Source organism: Theropithecus gelada, chromosome 8, assembly GCF_003255815.1.
Source record: "Theropithecus gelada isolate Dixy chromosome 8, Tgel_1.0, whole genome shotgun sequence".
In the NCBI taxonomy this organism is placed as follows: Eukaryota; Metazoa; Chordata; class Mammalia; order Primates; family Cercopithecidae; genus Theropithecus; species Theropithecus gelada.
In genome coordinates, this window is record NC_037676.1 from 41,743,216 (window position 1) to 41,762,068 (window position 18,853).

General features: G+C 45.7%; 1 protein-coding gene across 2 annotated transcripts; it reads right to left on the reverse strand.

Annotated features, from left to right (window-relative positions):
• Window positions 1-1,632: 1,632 nt before the first annotated feature.
• Window positions 1,633-17,523, reverse strand: CHRNA6 (cholinergic receptor nicotinic alpha 6 subunit). 2 transcript variants are annotated; one of them, XM_025394588.1, is made up of 6 exons: window positions 17,089-17,523; window positions 13,773-13,912; window positions 7,764-7,808; window positions 5,925-6,034; window positions 4,843-5,821; window positions 1,633-2,301 (listed from the first exon to the last, which is right to left on the reverse strand). In XM_025394588.1, the coding sequence occupies exons 1-6, from the start codon at window positions 17,165-17,167 to the stop codon at window positions 2,170-2,172; spliced, it is 1,485 nt and encodes a 494-aa protein (XP_025250373.1). In that variant the 5' UTR covers window positions 17,168-17,523; the 3' UTR covers window positions 1,633-2,169. The 2 variants fall into 2 exon arrangements, with proteins under 2 accessions (XP_025250373.1, XP_025250374.1); XM_025394589.1 differs by lacking the exon at window positions 7,764-7,808.
• Between the last annotated feature and the right edge of the window lie 1,330 nt (window positions 17,524-18,853).

Consider the following 18,853-nt stretch of genomic DNA (forward strand, 5'->3'; position numbering starts at 1 on the left):
ATGTTTTAAGGAAACGGCATTGCAAGGTAAAATTGAAGTGTTTGCATATAGACAAAGACTAGAAGGGAAAAGGCACAAATGAAATTATTTCCTTTGCTAGATTTGATTTATTGTTTTCTGCCTTAAAATACATGTTTAAAAGTGTTATAATATTTATACGACAAATAAGAAGATAATCAGAGTATGATAAAACAGAATTCCCAAGCTCCTCCCTCTCAGAAAAGGAATTGCTCCAAAAGCTCCAAGATTATAATTCCTTATAGAAGAAATATGCATGTGGCATCGGACCCAACTTAAAACTAAAAACCTAAATGAAAATTTTAAAAAAGAAATAACTTAGGCCAGGCGCTGTGGCTCACGCTTATAATCCCAGCATTTTGGGAGGTCGAGGCAGGTAGATCACCTGAGATCAGGAGTTTGAGACCAGCCTGATCAACATGGAGAAATCCCATCTCTATTAAAAATATAAAATTAGCTGGGCATGATGGCACATGCCTGTAATCCCAGTTACTCAGGAGGCTGAGGCAGGAGAATCGCTTGAACCCGCAAGGCAGAGGTTGCAGTGAGCCCAGATCGCGCCATTGCACTCCAGCCTGGGCAACAAGAGTGAAACTTTGTCTCAAAAAAAAAAGAAAAGAAAAGAAAAAACTTTATTTTCAATATCAGTACAATGAAGAAATGAAAACTGTTGATGAAAAAAGACTAGACGTCTGGGAGTGGTGGCTCACGCCTGTAAATCCTGGCACTTTGGGACGCTGAGACAGGTGGATCACTTGAGGTCATGAGTTCGAGACCAGCCTGGCCAACATGGTGAAATCCTGTCTCTACTAAAAATACAAAAATTAGCTGGGCATGGTGGCACACACCTGTAGTCCTAGCTACTCGGGGGGGCTGAGGCAGGAGAATCACTTGAACCAGGGAAATCAGAGGTTGCAGTGAGCCGAGATTGAGCCATTTGACTCTAGCCCGGGTGTCGCAGCAAGACAGTGTCTCAAAAAAAAAAAAAAATTAAAAAGACTAGAAAGACAACTTTTTCCAACCCACAACAAAAGGGTTGCTTTGGGTTTCCCTGGCCATGTCTCATCATGTTCTCCTATTCTGGTTGCTCTAGTGACATTCCCCAGATGACATCTGGCCTGCAGTCTTCATAGCTACTACTTTTCCTAAGAAGCTACAAGCACTTGTGTGAAAGAATCCACTGCTGTCACCCTTGCAATGCCTAACACAGCGCTGGGTTTCCCCTCAAGCTTCTTGCCAGATGAATGCTAAGCAAATACAGCCTGTTGAGAAAGACTCTGACTATCTGGTAGTTTTTATTTATTGATTTATTTTTGAGACAGAGTCTCACTCTGTCACCCAGGCTGGAGTGCAGTGGTGTGATCATGGTTCACTGTAGCCTCAACCTCCCAAGCTCAAGCAATCCTCCCCACATCAGCCTCCCAAGTAGCTAGGACCACAGGTGCAAAACACCACAGTGGCTAATGTTTTTAATTTTGTAACACAGGGTCTCCCTATGTTGCCCAGGCTGGTCTCGAATTCCTGGGCTCAAGCAATCCTCCTTCCTCAGCCTCCAAAGTGCTGGGATTACAGGCGTGAGCCACCACACCTGGCCAAACTGTTTTTTTTAAAAAAAAAAAAAACAATCTATATCAAATAATGCTGAGGGGGGTGAGCTACATCACAGAGACATGCACAAGAAATCAAGGATGCAATAGTTCACAAGTATTGTAAACGGTTCACAAATGTTGCAAGGTCCAATTCCCGGAGTTCACCTGTCACCTGTCATAATACTGAGAAACAGCAACCGCTGGAGGTAAAGCAGAACTTCTTAGTGTGGCTTGATGTAAATTACATAGTTAGGCTGTATTGTAAGTCATTTGTGTCCTGGGAAGCCAAACACACAGACATGATAAAACTGACATGACACTGTAGCCGTGGGTGCTGCCCAATCTGGGCACTAATGTCATAACACTTCTCACTTCTCCCCCTGTGCTACACTGGAGGATATTCCGCCTCCTGAGGTGCAAGAAAGTCCTCTTTTTCCATCTAGCCATCAGCTTTAGCAGATGGGGGACTTGCGTGGGAAGCCTTTGCGTTCCTTTCCTTGTGGCAGGGAATGCAGAACAAATATGGTGTCTGTAAATTTCTGAACATAAAGGAAAATACATTTTAAGATTTTCCTGTGTTCCCAAGTAGTGGCTGTAGAAATAGCCCTGCAGTTCCAAACACACAGACAATTATAAATATCCAAAGAAATACTCTGTCCACCACCATGGCCACGTATTTCCAGTCATCTTCTACCTGAAATGCAAACAAAAATTAAGAGCTGTTTTAAAAAACCAAAATCATAAGAAACATGCGTTGTTTCATCAATAAGCTGCTTCTTTTTCAAAGAAGGTTTCTCTGGCACATTTTAAAGCAAATATTAGCCAGGCAGGCAGATCACCTGAGGTCAGGAGTTCGACACCAGCCTGGCCAACATGGTGAAACCCCATCTCTACTAAAAATACAAAAATTAGCCAGGCGTGGTGGCATGTGCCTGTAGTCCTAGCTACTCGGGAGTCTGAGGCAAGAGAATCGCTTGAACCCAGGAGGTGGAGGTTGCAGCGAACCAAGATCACACCATTGCACTCCAGCATGGGTGACAGAGTAAGACTCCATTTCGAAAAATAAATAAAAATAAAAATAAAGCAAATATTAGTATTTGGTGAATCCATGTCTCCTGTATAGGACACATAAGACATTTTGTTTCGTCCGCAGAGGGCGAATGCACAGCCTCTGTGAGAGCCTCACAGCAGAGTCTGCGGCAAAGCCCTGACTCCGTGGGTCCCCAGGGACTTTCCCAACTGCAAGAGACACTACTGAGAAGCAGCTGCTCAGAGAGCTAGACTCATGCTTTGCAACGCTCGGTAGTCTGGCTCCATGGCAAGTCTGGGGAATGAGTTTGAGGCAGCAGGTACCGCTGGGGGTGCAGGACATGAGGTATGATTGAGAACCACTTTATCAGGAATAGGCAGCCCTCCAGCCCTCAAAGGGATGCTGGCCATGGAGAGCTGGTTGTATTTCTCCCAGTTCCTGACCCTCCAGCCTTCTGCCACTGTCTCTGTACTTGTGTCTTGAGAGCCCTAACTGGTAGTGATTAAGTCAACAGCAGCTGTTTCTTAAATTAAAAAAAAAAAAAAAAATGTTAGGGACAGGATTTTGCTGTGTTGCCCAGGCTGAAGTGCAGTGGTGTGATTGCGGCTCACTGAAACCTGGAACTCCTGGGCTCAAGCAATCCTCCAGCCTTAGCCTCCCAAGTAGCTGGGACAACAGACTTGGCAAATTTTTTAAAATTTGTTTTTTAGAAACGGGGTCTCAATATGTTGCCCAGGCTGGTCTCAAACTCCTGGCCTTGCTTAAACAATTCCCCAGCCTTGGCCTCCAAAAGTGCTGCAATTACAGCCATGCGCCACCATGCCCTGCTAATTTTTGTATTTTTTGTAGAGAGAGGGTCTTCTTTTAAATTGTATGAAGGTGAATTTTTCTGGGCTCTCTTGTCCTGTGACACATCCGCATGACAGCCATTCACAGCATCCTCCTCCTACGCCAACAGGGTGGACTTTTGGTCTCACAGTATCCTTTCACTAGGAGTGATGGCTGCCAGCAGCTACAGTCTGAAGTCAAACCCAGACACCTGGCCCAAGTTTCAGATGCCCTCTGCTAGTCACCCACATGCTGTGGGAAATTGGCATGATTCTCTTGAGCTCTGTCTTTGGAGGCTGAGGGAGGCACATGCTGCTATAGTTAGACTCTGGGCAGCAGGAGCAGAGTACGTGAATGCTAAAAATATCCCTGGGGCTCATTTCACCAGCACCTAAATCCCTCTCAAGTAGGACAAGTGGAGCCAGAGCTGCCGGAGTGAAAGCACTCCTGCCCTCTCCCACATCTCCCAGCACCCCCAGGCTGCACGCTACTCTGAACTCATTTCTCCTTCCCTCTGGGGCAGCTTTTCTCTTTCTACCTTTTTATTTGCCGTTGTTTCTTGTGCAGGGGCTTTTTTTTTTTTTTTTTCTGAGACAGGACCCTGATCTGTCGTCTATCTCCCAGGCTGCAGCCTCAAACTCCTGGGCTCAAGCAATCCTCCCACCTCAGCCTCTTGAGTGGCTGGGACTACAGGTATGCACCAACACGCCTGCTAATTTTTTTTTTTTTTTTTTTGGTAGTTCAGAGTCTCGCTATGTTGCTCAGGCTGAGGTTCTTGGTTTCATTAACTGAGGTTGCCCTGAGTTTGTTTGTTTATTTTTATTTTTGAGATGGAGTCTCGCTCTGTCATCCAGGCTGGAGTGCAGGGGTGTGATCTCGGCTCACTGTAACCTCCACCTCCTGGGTTCAAGAGATTCTCCTGCCTCAACCTCCCAGGTAGCTGGGATTACAGGCCTGTGCCACCATGCCTGGTTAATTTTTATATTTTTAGCAGAGACGGGGTTTCCCCATGTTGGTCATGCTGGTCTCAAACTCCTGACCTCAGGTGATCTGCCCACCTTGGCCTCCCAAAGTGCTAGGATTACAGGGGTGAGCCACGTGCCCGGCCCTGAATGTTTATTTTAAGCAAATTTTACTTGAGTTCACATTTCTGGAGGTGGAGATTTGCTCTAGGGCTGTTGCACCTGACCCCACTCCACTGGCAGGTGTGACCCTGTCAGTCCACCCATAACCACACAATAACAAAGCCAGGTCTCAGAGCAAGGCTGCAGGACCGTCTCAGGAACAACACTCACACTGAAGGTCTGACTGTGCCTCCAGAGTGCCCATAGGCTGCGAAGGGTGCAAGCTGGCTGGGTGGAGGGAACACACATTTACCTCCTTGGTTTCACTGTGGCTCTTCATGTTTTCCGCTATGAATTGAACACTGTTAATCACATCTTCAACTTCAGGCGAGTGCTCCCAATTTTCCACCATCCACTGTAACGGCTGATGATTTAATCTTCTCTTGCTGGTGGCAAGTTCATTTGATTTGTGATAGTGGAAGCATTCTTTAAGATGTCTGGGTTCCCCAAGGCTTGCAAACTTGCCTTTGGCAGGCCTCCTGGCAAGGCCTCTGGGCACTGTATCAGAGCCTGTGCCTCCTGTCTTGTCCAGAGGCCACCTCATCAGCAGGACTTGGGGCAGCAGCTTCAGGAAAACTGTCTTCACCCACCTGGGCATGGTGTGTGTGGTTGGGGTGCGGTAGTGTATGTTCAACACAAACACAGTCACCACGATGGACAGTGTGACAAAGATCATGGTAAACAGCAGGTACTCACCCACCAGTGGGACCACCAGAGATGTGGACGGGATGGTCTCTGTGATGACCAGCAAAAACACAGTCAGAGAAAGCAGGACTGAAATACAAAGCGTCACTTTTTCACCACAGTCTGAAGGAAGGTAAAAGACCAACACAGTTAGAAATGAAATAAAGAGACAGGGGATGATCAGATTAATTGTGTAAAACATCGGCAATCTTCTAATGTAGAAAGAATAGGTTATATCTGTGTATATCTCTTCACAACAGTTGTATTTGATATCATGTTTGTAGCCAGAGGCATCAATAATTTCCCATTCACTGTTTTCCCAAAAATCATTCATATCCACTTTTGATCCAATGATTAGAAGATCAATTTCAGCTTTGTCATACGACCAGGAACCAAATTTTAGGGAACAGTTTTGATGATCAAAAGGGAAAAAGGTGATATCCATAGGGCAGGAACTCTTAAAAATAGCTGGTGGAGTCCAGGTTATCATGCCATTGTATTTAAGAAGAGCTTTTGTCTTGCCTTCGACTTGGAAGTCACCAACAGCACTGCAAAGCAAGTCAGACACCATTAGTAACACTCCCTTTGCTATAGGCCAGAATACACCAACAACAGCTTTGGAAAGAGGCTACAGTGGTCAGAGACCCATACTTGTTATAGAGAACAATGTCGGGCTTCCAAATCTTATCCGCGGGAACTCGAAGAGTCTCAATGCCATCATATTCCACTGGATCCCAGCGCAATTTATAATCATTCCAGATCTAAAATAAATAGAAATCGGCTTTTAAAATTTCTTAATAACTTTCTGGCCAGGCACGGTGGCTCATGCCTGTAATCCCAGCACTTTGGGAGGCCAAGGCGGGCAGATCACTTGAGGTCAGGAGTTCAAGACCTGGCCAACATAGTGAAACCCCGTCTTTACTAAAAATACAAAAATTAGCTGGGTGTGGTGGCACGCGCCTGTAGTCCCAACTAGTCAGGAGGCTGAGGTAGGTGAATCACTTAAACCTGGGAGGCAGAGTTTGCAGTGAGCTGAGATCATGTCACCATACTACAGCCTGGGTGACAGAGTGAGACTATCTGGAAAAAAAAAATCGTTTCTTAATATCTTCCAATGTTAACTTTATGGTGGTTCAACAGTTGTTTTTCAAAAAAGAATACATTCGGCTGGGCACGGTGGCTCACACCTGTAATCCCAGGACTTTGGGAGGCTGAGGTGGGCAGATCACGAGGTCAGGAGATCGAGACCATCCTGGCTAACACGGTGAAACCCCGTCTTTACTAAAAATACAAAAAAAAAAAAAAAAAAAAAAAAGCAGCCGAGGATGGTGGCAGTCACCTGTAGTCCTACCTACTCGGGAGGCTGAGGCAGGAGAATGGTGTGAACCTGGGAGTCGGAGCTTGCAGTGAGCCAAGATCACACCACTGCACTCCAGCCTGGGCGACAGAACAAGACTCCGTCTCAAAAAAAAAAAAAAAAAAAGTAAAAAGAATACATTCTTATTTGAAGAATGCATTGGTTTCTATCAAAATCCGGACAATTTTATCCATGGGGAACAGGGAGCTAAATAGCTAAGCTGATTTAGGCAAATATTTCATTAGATAATTATGTATTGACTATTAGTTAGCTGGTCAAAGTTTTAGGCTTAACTTCCATATTCCATGAGGTACAACACTCACACTGGAGTGGCAACCCATTTCTAATATCAAAAAGTTCAAGGGTATGATGATAAGTTTTGGATTTTTTTTTAACAAAATCTGTATAAATGATTAAGACTTCCTTTCTGTTTTTTGGTTTTTTTTCAAGACAGAGTCTTGCTCTGTTGCCCATACTGGTAACGTAGTGGCGCAATCTTAGCTCACTGCAACTTCCGCCTCTTGGTTCAAGCAATTCTCCTGCTTCAGCCTCCCGAGTAGCTGGGTTTGGGGCGCCCACCACCACGCCAGGCTAATTTTGTATTTTTATTAGAGACAAGGGTTCACCATGTTGGCCAGGCTGGTCTCGAACTCCTGACCTCAGGTGATCCTCCTGCCTCAGGCTCTCACAGTGCTAGGATTACAGGCGTGAGCCACTGCACCCCTCCAAGACTTTCCTAAGGAAGAAGGGGTACGACTGATAAAACCAGCTGCTGGGAATCTCATGTACATGCTCCCAAGCTCAGCTACTGACTTCTGCAAGCCTGGTCAAGCAGGGATCAAAGAGCAGGCAAGCATCAGACCCGGGAGCTCAAGTTACAGAAAAGTGGAAGATCTGAGAGCAGCAACCAGGAAGGACGGAAATCTCTATGTCAGAAGGACCTCTGTCACCAGGTGTCTGCACCTGTGAAGCGTGCATCAAGTCAGCTATTACCAGAGCTGCACTTTAGGCTTTGGAGATGACCTAGAGGATAATATTTTATATTCTAAAACTAGTTGGAGATGGAACAAGGTAGTGCTTGTGGGTTTTATCCATTTGACATCATTAAGCCAACAGATGATATAGGCACATACGTGACGCAGCCACAAATTGGTTTCCATGATCTGGTTTACTTCATCCTGGGAAGAAGAAATAATATTTTTAGCCTCAAATGTGCTTGCCATAGAGGTGAGTCTTAGAGCAAAAATTACAACTAAAAAGAACCAAATCTGACATATTCATGCCAGTGAAAGAAGACTTAAAGGCAACGTGTGAAAGCATCCAGCATGCAAGCAGAAATGCAGCATTTTCACATCTGGCTCCAGCCCTGTGGATTTTGAGAGGAAATGTGGCTTTAAACTCTTTCATAGCTGATTTAAGTCTCACCTCTTCTGTGAAGTGCTTCTGATCTCTGCAGCCCATCAAGTTTTCTAGTTCCATGAAAGGAAGGAAAGAAAAGAAGAGCGACAGCAGGAAGGAGGGAGGGAGATGCTGCAGATAGTGGTGGGGATTCCAATCCTGCAGTGTTTTTGCCTGTTCCCTAAACGCCTCCCATCCCCGACTGTGCCTCAGGGCTCTCCAGGCTCTGAGTCCTGAGACCCCTGCCCTGGGATTCTACCTTAAAATGTCAGCCTCAGTCGGTCGGGCACAGTGGCTCACACCTGCAATCCCAGCATTCTGGGAGGCCGAGGCAGGTGCATCACCTGAGGTCAGGAGTTCGAGACCACCCTGGCCAACATGGTGAAACCCCGTCTTTACTAAAAAATACAAAAAATTAGCCGAGTGTGGTGGCAGGTGCCTGTAATCCCAGCTACTTGGGAGGCTGAGGCAGGAGAAGTGCTTGAACCCTGGAGATGGAGGTTGCAGTGAGCCAAGATCGCGCCATTGCACTCCAGCCCATGCGACCGAGCGAGACTCCATCTCAAAAGAAAAAAAAAAAAAGCCTCTGCCACCATGGAATTTCCAGCTGGCAGCTGCTACCCACCCCCAGCCAAGCCACCACTTCAATCATTCACTACACAAATATTTATTGAGTAACCACTGCGTGCTCTATAAATATTGGGAATACAGCAGTAAGAGGATGGGAAAATGTCCTGCCTTCATGTGTCTTAGCTGTTAGATGGGGAGACATAAAATTACTAATAGATCTATAATATAACATAAGAGAGCGGTAAGTCCTATAAGGATAAAGGAGGAGGGAATGGTCCACATGTGGACACAAACACACACATATGCACACACATGCACACTCATACACGCACACACTCATGCACACTCACACTCATGCACACATATTCACATGTGCACGCACACTCATGGTACTCTCATACACACTCATGCACACACACACACTCATGCACACATATTCACATGTGCACGCACACTCATGGTACTCTCATACACACTCATGCACACACACACACTCATGCACACACTCTCACACGCACTCATGCACACTTTCACATATCCACTCATGAATTCTCATACACATTCGTACTCTCACACATATACTCTCATACACACTTACACACTCATACATGCACACTCACACTCATACACTGGTGCACACTCATGCACACACACACTCATGCACATGGACACACTCATACACTCAGGCACAGTCACACACTCATACACATGCTCTCACACGCTGGTGTACATGCACACACACTCATGCACACACACGCTCATGCACACACGTGCACATAATCTCAAACACACATATCTATTTTAGATGGGATGGGCAAAGAAGGCTTCTTTGAGGAGGTAATGTTTAAGCAGATACTTAAATGACCAGAAGACAGACAGGGCTGTGTGGAGGAAGAGCATTCCAGGTGGCATTCCAAATGTAATGAGTTCCTAAGCTACCACCTCTCAGTGGGAGAACTACCAAAGACACATCTGGCACCTTGAGCAGCCTTACGGCCCAGCAGCCTGGTGGCTGTGGTATGTCCCCAGTGGCCAGAGTAGATTCACAAGTCTTCCTCAGTCAGCCTTGCTTCCCAAGACACCCAGGCACCCTCCAGAGTAAATGAGCTCAGTGGTGGTGGCCGAGGGAGCTGTGGTCAGGCTCAGACACCAGCTTGCCCTGGGCCAGTGGCTGCCCTGCAGTTCTCTTCTCCCCTACTCCATCCCCACTGCTGCCCCTCCTGGAAAACTCTAAACAGAAACCCTGCCAGGCTTCCTCTTTCAAATGGGCCTGTGACAAGACAGGGTAAGCCCCGGGGTTTGAAAGATCAGCAAAGGAGTTGCAGTCATGGGTTCCTGTGAGTTCCAGGAAGCAAAGAAATTATCTGTACTTATCTATTGGTCAACCAATTCATGGCTTTACAATTACACAAGCCTGCGGTCAGTGCCTTCTGGTGATGAGCGTCCCCTTGCAATCTGCAGAGTCCAGCAGGGGCTGTGTCCATAAATCCACTCACTGCTGGTCAGGAATGGACTAGCCCTGCAGTCTCGGTTCCAGGAAGGCCTCGGGGGTGAGGGTATAAGCCCTAACTGCCCTCCAAAGCCTGCTTTGTCTCTGAATGAGCACACTGTGTTCAGAAAGCTGAGATCATTTGGCAATAGCCAACTCCACAGCCTCACTTCCACAGGCTCAGAGAAGCTCCAAGTGTTATGGACATGGCCCATGGGGGTGTGGACACCTTGAGAGATGTCAGCTGACCCTATGGAGCAGGACCTGTCTGGCAAGTCGTACTCTCTCCATCCAATTCCAGATCCCACCAATGGGCATGGCACTGCTATCACACGTCCCTGCTGGAGGAATCCAAAGACCCACAGCATCAACTCCATTCCTGGCGCCATCAACCTGTACCTCTTTCTTGGAAAAATCAATTCATTGACATGGCAGCTGCATCAAAGGCTTTGAGTTATGATTTCAAATGGACTCATTTCTGGAGCAGCAGCAGACTCGGAGACTCGGATCAGAAAGGCCAAGTGGGCTGCATTACACCAAAGCTTTATCTTTATCATTTCAGATATACCAGGCCAGCACAAACACTGGATCCCTCCGAGGGGCACTTGGTCTTGCTCCTGCACTGAAAGAAACCAGAAAACCTTCTGGCCAAGGTCATTTTGCATGACACGAACACACTTCCAGGTAGAGCCCTGGTGCTCCAGAGCCAAGCTGGGGATCAGACAGAGGGCCCCGAGGCCCTCCAGAAGGGAGGGGCAACAAAGTTTCCTGGCTGTGCCACTTCTCTCCGCCACCCCAAGTTCACCTGACAACACACAGCTATTGCACTCCTGGGCATTTATCCCAAAGACATGGAGGTTTATATTTACACCAAAACCTGTACACAAATGTTCACAGTAGCTTTATTTGCAATAGACCAAAAACTGGAATCAGCTCAAATGTCCTTTAACAAGTTAATGGTTAAATAAAACATCGTAGTCCAAGTGTGGTGGCTCACACCTGTAATCCCCACTTTGGGAGGCCATGGTGGGCAGATCACTTGAGGTCAGGAGTTCGAGACCAGCCTGGCCAACATGGTGAAACCCCATCTCTACTAAATACACAAAAATTAGCCTGGCGTAGTGGTGCATGCCTGCAACCCCAGCTACTTGGGAGTCTGAGGCAGGAGAATCACTTGAGTCCGGGAGGCGTAGGTTGCAGTGAGCCGAGATCACGCCACTGCACTCCAGCCTGGGTGAGAGTGAGACTGTCTCAAAAACAAACAAAACAAAACAAAACAAGCAAACAAACAAAAAAAGCAACCTGGAGTACTACTCAGCAACAAGAAGGAATGAACTACTGATATACTCAGCGACTCAGAGGAATCTCTAAAGATGATGCTGAGGAAAAAACCCAGTCCCACAAGTTTACCTACTCTATGATTCCAGTTACGTATGACATTGTTGAAATGAGAAGATTTCAGAATGGAGGGCAGATTAGTGGGGGAAATGGGCAGAGTCTACAAGGGATCCTCTGTTATTTCTTACAACTGCATGTCAATCTATAACGATCTCAAGAAATAAAAATTCAGTTTTAAAAACCTGCAGTTCCAAGTCTGCTTTGCAGCTGGAGGTAGTCAATGAGACGGAAAGCAACAACTCTTACGGAAGTCACAGAAGTCTAGGAAGTACACTTTGCCCTTTTCCTCTCTTCCTTCTGTTTCTTGCAAAGAATGTGAATGTGAGGATGGGAATACATCAGTTGTCTTGAACCATGAAGCAACACTGAGGGAAGAAGCCACGCACAAAGGGTAGTGAAATAGAAAGAAGGAAGGAACCTTGGTCACTGCTGCCTCATCTGGTTTATACGTTTAGAATCACGGTTCGTTGGAATGACATCCCTTGGAGCTGTGCGGTGCATAACCTGGACAGCTGAACATACATGTGCAATCACTAACACCGTGAAACTGACTGATATTAATCTCCTGGACTGTTAATCTTTAGATTTCTGTTGCATAAGAAAGGAATACACTTTTTGTTTTGTAAAGGCTGTGGGTTTTCTTTTAATATCTGATACTTGCAACCAAATGTAAATGCCAAAATCTGCATTTACCAGCCATTTCACCCCCATCTTCAGAATAACCTCCTGCAAGGGCGTGTCCAGCAGGGTTATGGAGTGATGCCATGCAGTGAGGTGGCCCTCACAGACTTCAGAGGAAACTCAGTTCAGCTCTCAGTTCACAACAACCTAGTACACAGCAAGAACTGCTTCCAGCCCAGCAGGAGACCAGGAACCAGGACAATGCTACGGGAGTTGGGAAAGGGATTAGAACAGGCACCAAATAAATACTCACTAAAGGATGGGAGGGCGCATCCAGGTAAGGGGAAACATCTGGCTTTATTTTTTTCAGCCAGTGCATGCACACTTCCAGCCTGGGTCACAGATAGAGGACTGGGCCAGGGTTGGTTTCATCCACTGGGAAGTATGGACTGGAGAATGTGGTGGGGTCTGACTCATGCCTGTCATTAGGGTCTTTCCCCAGGTGTACCCAGAAGAGTCACCGCCACCTCACCCACAGAGCAAAGTCTGGGAGGAAGGAGGCCCCTTCACTATCCATGGCTGGGGCTGACTTGATGGGCAGGGCTCCCTTCCGCGTGCTATAGTCTCAAGAACGCTCCAGAGCCCCTCTCTGGAGACACTTCAGACCTCCCTTGCTTCTTAAGCCTGCATCTTCCTGGAATTTGGTCTGAGCCCTGGAGCCCAGACCTTGCTGACTCAAGAGTACGGGCCTCGCCACTCCCTCTCCCTGCAATGGGGGAGCAAAGATGATCCAAAAGAGCGAGCTCCAGTCCTACTTGCCCTTGAACACGGTAGCAAGGAATTAAATTAAGATCCTCAAATTCCCATCCTTCTTTTTTTCCCCCAAGGCTAAATGAAAATTGCATTTTTTTCGTTCTCATAACATAGAAGACTTAAAGCAATTTTTTTTCCCCTGCTCTGTTGCCCAGGCTGGAGTGCAGTGGTGCAATCTTGGCTCACTGCAGCCTTGACCTCCTGGGCTCAAGCAATCCTCCCACCTCAGCCTTCCTAGCAGCAGGAACTATAGGCATGTGCCACCACACCTGGCTAATTTTTGCATTTTTGTAGAGACAGGAGCTTGCTATGTTGCTCAGGCTGGTCTCAAACTCTTCAGTTCAAGGGATACGCCTGCTTCAGCCTCCCAAAGTGCTGGGATTACAGGGGTGAGCCACCATGCCCAGCCTTAAAGCAATTTTTTAACTGTGGAGTGAAAAGGGCATGAGCTTTGGATTTAAATCTCAATTTTGCCATTTTATAGTTATAGTTAAGTGACCCTGGGAAAGTCACTTAACTGAACTTCCATTTCCTCAGCAGTGAGATGAAGATGTTGGCCACGCAGTGTTAACAGGCGTCTGGTGCACAATGGGTGCCCCATGAAGTTAGCTGCCTTTCACTCCCCCTGCAACTTTTTGATTCATAAACTGGTTCTGAAAGCACTTCAAGGAAAAACACTGCCTCACACAGACAGGTACAGCATTGGTGGGAAAAGTGCCTGCCTTCCAAATGGATGGCTTTGAAGGGCCAGATCTCTGTAGATCTGCATTTATCTGTGTTTCTAAAATTCCTTCATTTACCGCCTGCAAAAGCGTAACAATGCTGGGGAAAGCTCTGATCAGATGGCACTCACCACGTTGGCCAGCTGGGTGATGGCCACTTCAAAGTGCACCGTGACGGGGTCAGAAACGTTTTCCACGGGCCTGATGAACTGGTTGTAATGAGAAAACAGTTTGTGGAAAAGCCTCTCCTCAGTTGCACAGCCCGCACCGCCTGTGAGGCCAAACAGAGGGGAGAGTTAAAGCCAGCCAGGCCACTGGCCACTGCAGAGATTCTAGGCAATTCTTCCCGGGCCCTGTGGGGAGTGGATGTCCCAGCCCATGATTGCATCCTGGTGTTGTCCCCACCTGTGCATGCTCCACCAGTGCCCATCTCACCCCACCCTCTATGCCTCAGCTGTTCACCTTTACAGTGGAGATAAAAAGAGTAATGCCTGAATTTCAGGACTAGAGCAATATCAAAGAAAATTATGTTGGTCAGAGCATTTCTTAAAGTCTAAGGCACTGCAGATATAAAGGAGTAGACACAAGGCTTGTAATCTTCGCTTATGCCACTGAAGTAACTCGCAGTCTTACTGCTGGCACTAGACCCTTTCCAGTAATTCAGGAAAATCCTGTCCTTTCTTGTCTAAAATACTGAATCAACTAACATCTGTATCTACACCAGCAAGGCGCTTAGCTGGGGATCTTCACCAAGGAAACTGAAATAACTAGTAATTTCATGATGGTCTTTGCAAGTCATGTTCTTTTAAAAAATCAACTTTGAAGACATGAACAGACACTTCTCAAAAGAAGACATTTATGTGGCCAAGAAACATGAAAAAAAGCTCAACACCAATCATTAGAGAAACACAAATCAAAACCACAATGAGATATCATCTCACGCCAGTCAGAATGGCAATAATTAAAAAGTCAAGAAATCTGTTGATGCTGGAGAGACTATGGAGAAATAGGAACGCTTTTACGCTGTTGGTGAGAGTGCAAATTAGTTCAACCATTGTGGGAGATGATGTGGCGATTCCTCAGAGACCTAGAACCTGAAATACCATTTGACCCAGCAATCCCATTACTGGGTATATACCAAAGGAATATAAATCATTCTATTATAAACATACATGCATGGGTATGTTCACTGCAGCACTATTCACAATAGTAAAGACATGCAATCAACCCAAATGCCCATCAATGATAGACTGGATAAAGAAAATGTGGTATAGGCTGGGCGCAGTGGCTCACGCTTGTAATCACAGCACTTTGGGAGGCCGAAGCAGGCAGATCACGAGGTCAGGAGATCAAGACCATCCTGGCTAACACGGTGAAACCCCGTGTCTACTAAAAACACAAAAACTTAGCCGGGTGTGGTGGTGGGTGCCTGTAGGCCCAGCTACTTCGGAGGCTGAAGCAGGAGAATGGCGTGAACCCGGGAGGCTTGAAGTGAGCTTGAAATGAAACAAGATCACGCCACTACACTCTAGCCTGGGCGACAGAGCAATACTCTGTCTCAAAAAAAAAAAAAAAAAAAAACAAAAGAAAGAAAATGTGGTATATATGCACCATGGAATACTATGCAACCATAAAAATGAACAAGATCATGTCCTTTGCAGGGACATGGATGGAACTTGAAGCCGTTATCCTCAGCAAACTAACACAGGAATGAAAAACCAAGCACTGCATGTTCTCACTTAAAGGGGGAGCTGAACAATGAGAACACATGGACACAGGGAGGGAAACACCACACACTAGAGCCTCTTGAGGGGGTCCAGGGAGGAAGAGCATTAGGAAAAATACCTAATGCATGCTGGGCTTAATACCTAGGTGATGGGTTGATCTGTGCAGCAAACCACCATGGCACACGTTTACCTGTGTAACAAACCTGCACATCCTGCCCATATACCCCAGAACTTAAAATAAAACAAAAATCAACTTTGAAATTCAGTTATTGTGGAGATTTCTGAGAATGCAAGGCTTTTAAGGCAAATTTACTTGAAACTTTTTGTTTTTTTTTTTGAGATGGAGTCTCGGCTCTGTTGCCCAGGCTGGAGTGCAGTGGCACAATCTCGGCTCACTGCAAGCTCCACCTCCCAGGTTCATGCCACTCTCCTGTCTCAGCCTCCCAAGTAGCTGGGACTACAGGCGCCCACCACCAAGCCCAGTTAATTTTTTATATTTTTAGTAGAGACGAGGTTTCACCGTGTTAGCCAGGATGGTCTCAATCTCCTGACCTCATGATCCGCCTGCCTCGGCCTCCCAAAGTGCTGGGATTACAGGTGTGAGCCACCGCGCCCGGCCACTTGAAACGTTTTTAAAAGTTGAAATTGGTTTTTAAATAATAGCACTTTCATTCACTAAATTTTAGACAATAACTTTATGCATATCTCTTTGTATTTTTCCAAGAAAACCTTAAAAGTGGGGTTACTTGTCCTCATTTGACATAATTGATTTCATTTCTACCTCCTCTACATTTTCCCTCACAGAATTTAAATTTGATACCTAACGTAGGACGCCACAAATTTCCCAAAGGGATTTATACATTGAAGGAAAAAAAATGGAAAGGGATTGAAAAGTTCATCAGGCAACACGAATGGAAAGATCTCTGTTAAATTACTAAATGGAAAGAGTTGCCTGACGAATGCCTTTGGAAACACTGAAATGCTAGGCTTTTAGCAGGAAGGACAAATTTAAGGTAAAACATCATTCTTGCCATCGTAATTAATCATGATAAACATATTTCTCCATGGCAGACAACAAATAATCCTCATTACCCATTTTCTTCCTCTTGAAGACTTTTTATAGCAGATAAACCCTTCATCAGCCTTGAAAAGCAAGTCCCCTGCAAATCTAACAGCATAAAAATGTGATTTTATTCAGCACAACAGCAGTGGTCCATTTCTAAGTTGTAACTTTTAAAATGAATGATCTTACTCATGGGATACGTTTCAGCATAATCATGTGATGTGTTTCCCCAAATGAACACAATTACCTACAAAATGGAAGAGTTCATTGACTGAGTAATAATATCAGCTAACAAATATATTACCACTTTGAAAAAACATTAAACATAACTGCCAATAAATAAGTTCAATACAGTCACAGCAGAGATCAATAGAAAACTGTATCATTTTTCTTATATTTTCATTGGGAAAAATAAAATAAAATATGGTTTGCACTATGTTTCATGGTCCTCTCCTCCCCACCGTACCCCTCAGATTTCATCTTTTGTTACACCTAACGCATAAAAACCAAATAGATTAATTAGCAGTTGTAACAGTCGTGGTTCCTATGCAGACCACAGAATCTTTTATTAATGTATCTTCTCAAGCACAACTAGAAAAGAGAGTAAATACATGTAGCTAAAAAGGAAATAGAAGATAAAGCAGAAATGAAACCTACCTTTAAAGAAAGGTGTGAACACACACAGCCAGAGATACAAGCCCCTGTGAAAGAATCCCTGCCCCTTGCTGGTCGGCATGGTCAAAACACACTTGGATTCCTTTTTTCTAGGCAAAGGATTGTGGAAAACAAAGAACTATCAGTCAGCCACATGCATCCAACCTTGACATCATCAGAAGCCCACTGCAATCTGTGTGTGTCTTCTGAGAAATCAAAACATCCCCAGGACTTCACATGGTTATTCCCAGGATCAGAGACTGAGGCAGACATGAAGGGCGAATAAAAAGGATTCGATCTGATGTCAGATGAGTCATCACATTTCCTATCAGCCTAGATGTCTCTTCATGCAAGAAAGGGGAAGAAAAGCAGAAAGGAAATGCTGGGGCAGACAGGACCCTGGGAGGACAAGCACCTGTGAGTGGCTGAGATCTTTCTGTGGTGCAATTTCAACCATAATCTTAGGGGAATTCACTGAGCTCCAACTACAGGTAAAGCTCACGCTAGGTCCCAACAAGTTTGTTCTGACTCATGGAGTTCTCCAGTTAATCAAGGCTTAACCTTGTTAGAAAACTTTCTGCAATATGAATCCTCATTTCTCTCTTAATGAGTGCAGCTTGGAGAGAACAGAAGTTTGTTTTTGTTTTTGTTTTTCTGACTCCAGGGCTTCCAGTGCCTTTTCTGAGTTCAGTGATCATCCAGGACTAGAGACTAGATGTCAGAGAATGAGAGGAATGGATACCACCTGGATATTTTCACATTTATTTAAATATTCTTATTGCAAAGCATGGTGGATCACCTCCCGGGTTCACGCCATTCTCCTGCCTCAACCTCCCGAGTAGCTGGGACTACAGGTGCCCACCACCACGCCCAGCTCATTTTTTGTATTTTTAGTAGAGACGGGGTTTCACTGTGTTAGCCAGGATGGTCTCCATCTCCTGACCTTGTGATCTGCCCACCTCGGCCTCCCAAAGTGCTGGGATTACAGGCGTGAGCCACGGCGCCCGGCCATGTCAGTGGGTTTCTAATTAATTAAGCCTCTGATCAGATATCAGTGTTGGTTAAAGAGGAGTTAGAACTGAAGAAAGACCAGGTGTGGTGGCTCATGCCTATAATCCCAGCACTTTGGGAGGCCAAGGCGGGCAGATCCCTTGAGCTCAGGAGTTCAACACCAGCCTGGGCAACATGGTGAAACCCTGTCTCTACAAAAAATACACAAAACAGTTAGCTGGGCATGGTGGCATGCACTTGTAGTTCCACCTACTTGAGAGGCTGAGGTGGGAGGATCACCCAAGCCCAGGAGTTCAAGGCTGCAGACAGCCTTGATCATGTCACTGCACTCCAGACTGGGTGACAGAATGAGACCCCTTCTCAAAAAAAAAAAAAAAAAAAAAAAAGCCCCTCTAGAGGAGGAGTCCTTTGGAATACGCCAAAAGTCAGCGCTTGCTCCATTCTAGGAGTAGGCGAACTGCATGCCACTATACCAAGGGTGCAGAGCAGGAGGATGGGGGTTTTCATGTCCAGAGGTTGCAGAAGAGCTCCCCAGAGGCAAGGAATGCAGGAGAGAGAATATGGACTCTGGAGTCAGACAAACCCAGAGCTGGACTCTGGTCCTGAGACTCACCTGGGGGACATTGGGCAAGTCACTGAAGCTACCTCAGTCTGTCCTCATCAGAAAAACGTGATTAAATTTAGTAATATAAATCATTGAATCTCTCTCTACCAATTTTGCATGTAATTGTTATTCACTCTCTTGCCAGTTCAAATA

Excerpts from the sequence above, each read along its gene's own strand:
- CHRNA6 (XM_025394588.1), bottom strand. The coding sequence starts at position 17,167 with ATGCCGACCAGCAAGGGGCAGGGATTCTTTCACAGGGGCTTGTATCTC. Across the intron at positions 5,822-5,924 it reads GACATTGTTCTCTATAACAA|TGCTGTTGGTGACTTCCAAG; the intron begins GTATGGGTCTCT and ends CTTGCTTTGCAG. Across the intron at positions 2,302-4,842 it reads GCCACAGTGAAACCAAGGAG|GTAGAAGATGACTGGAAATA; the intron begins GTAAATGTGTGT and ends TTTGCATTTCAG.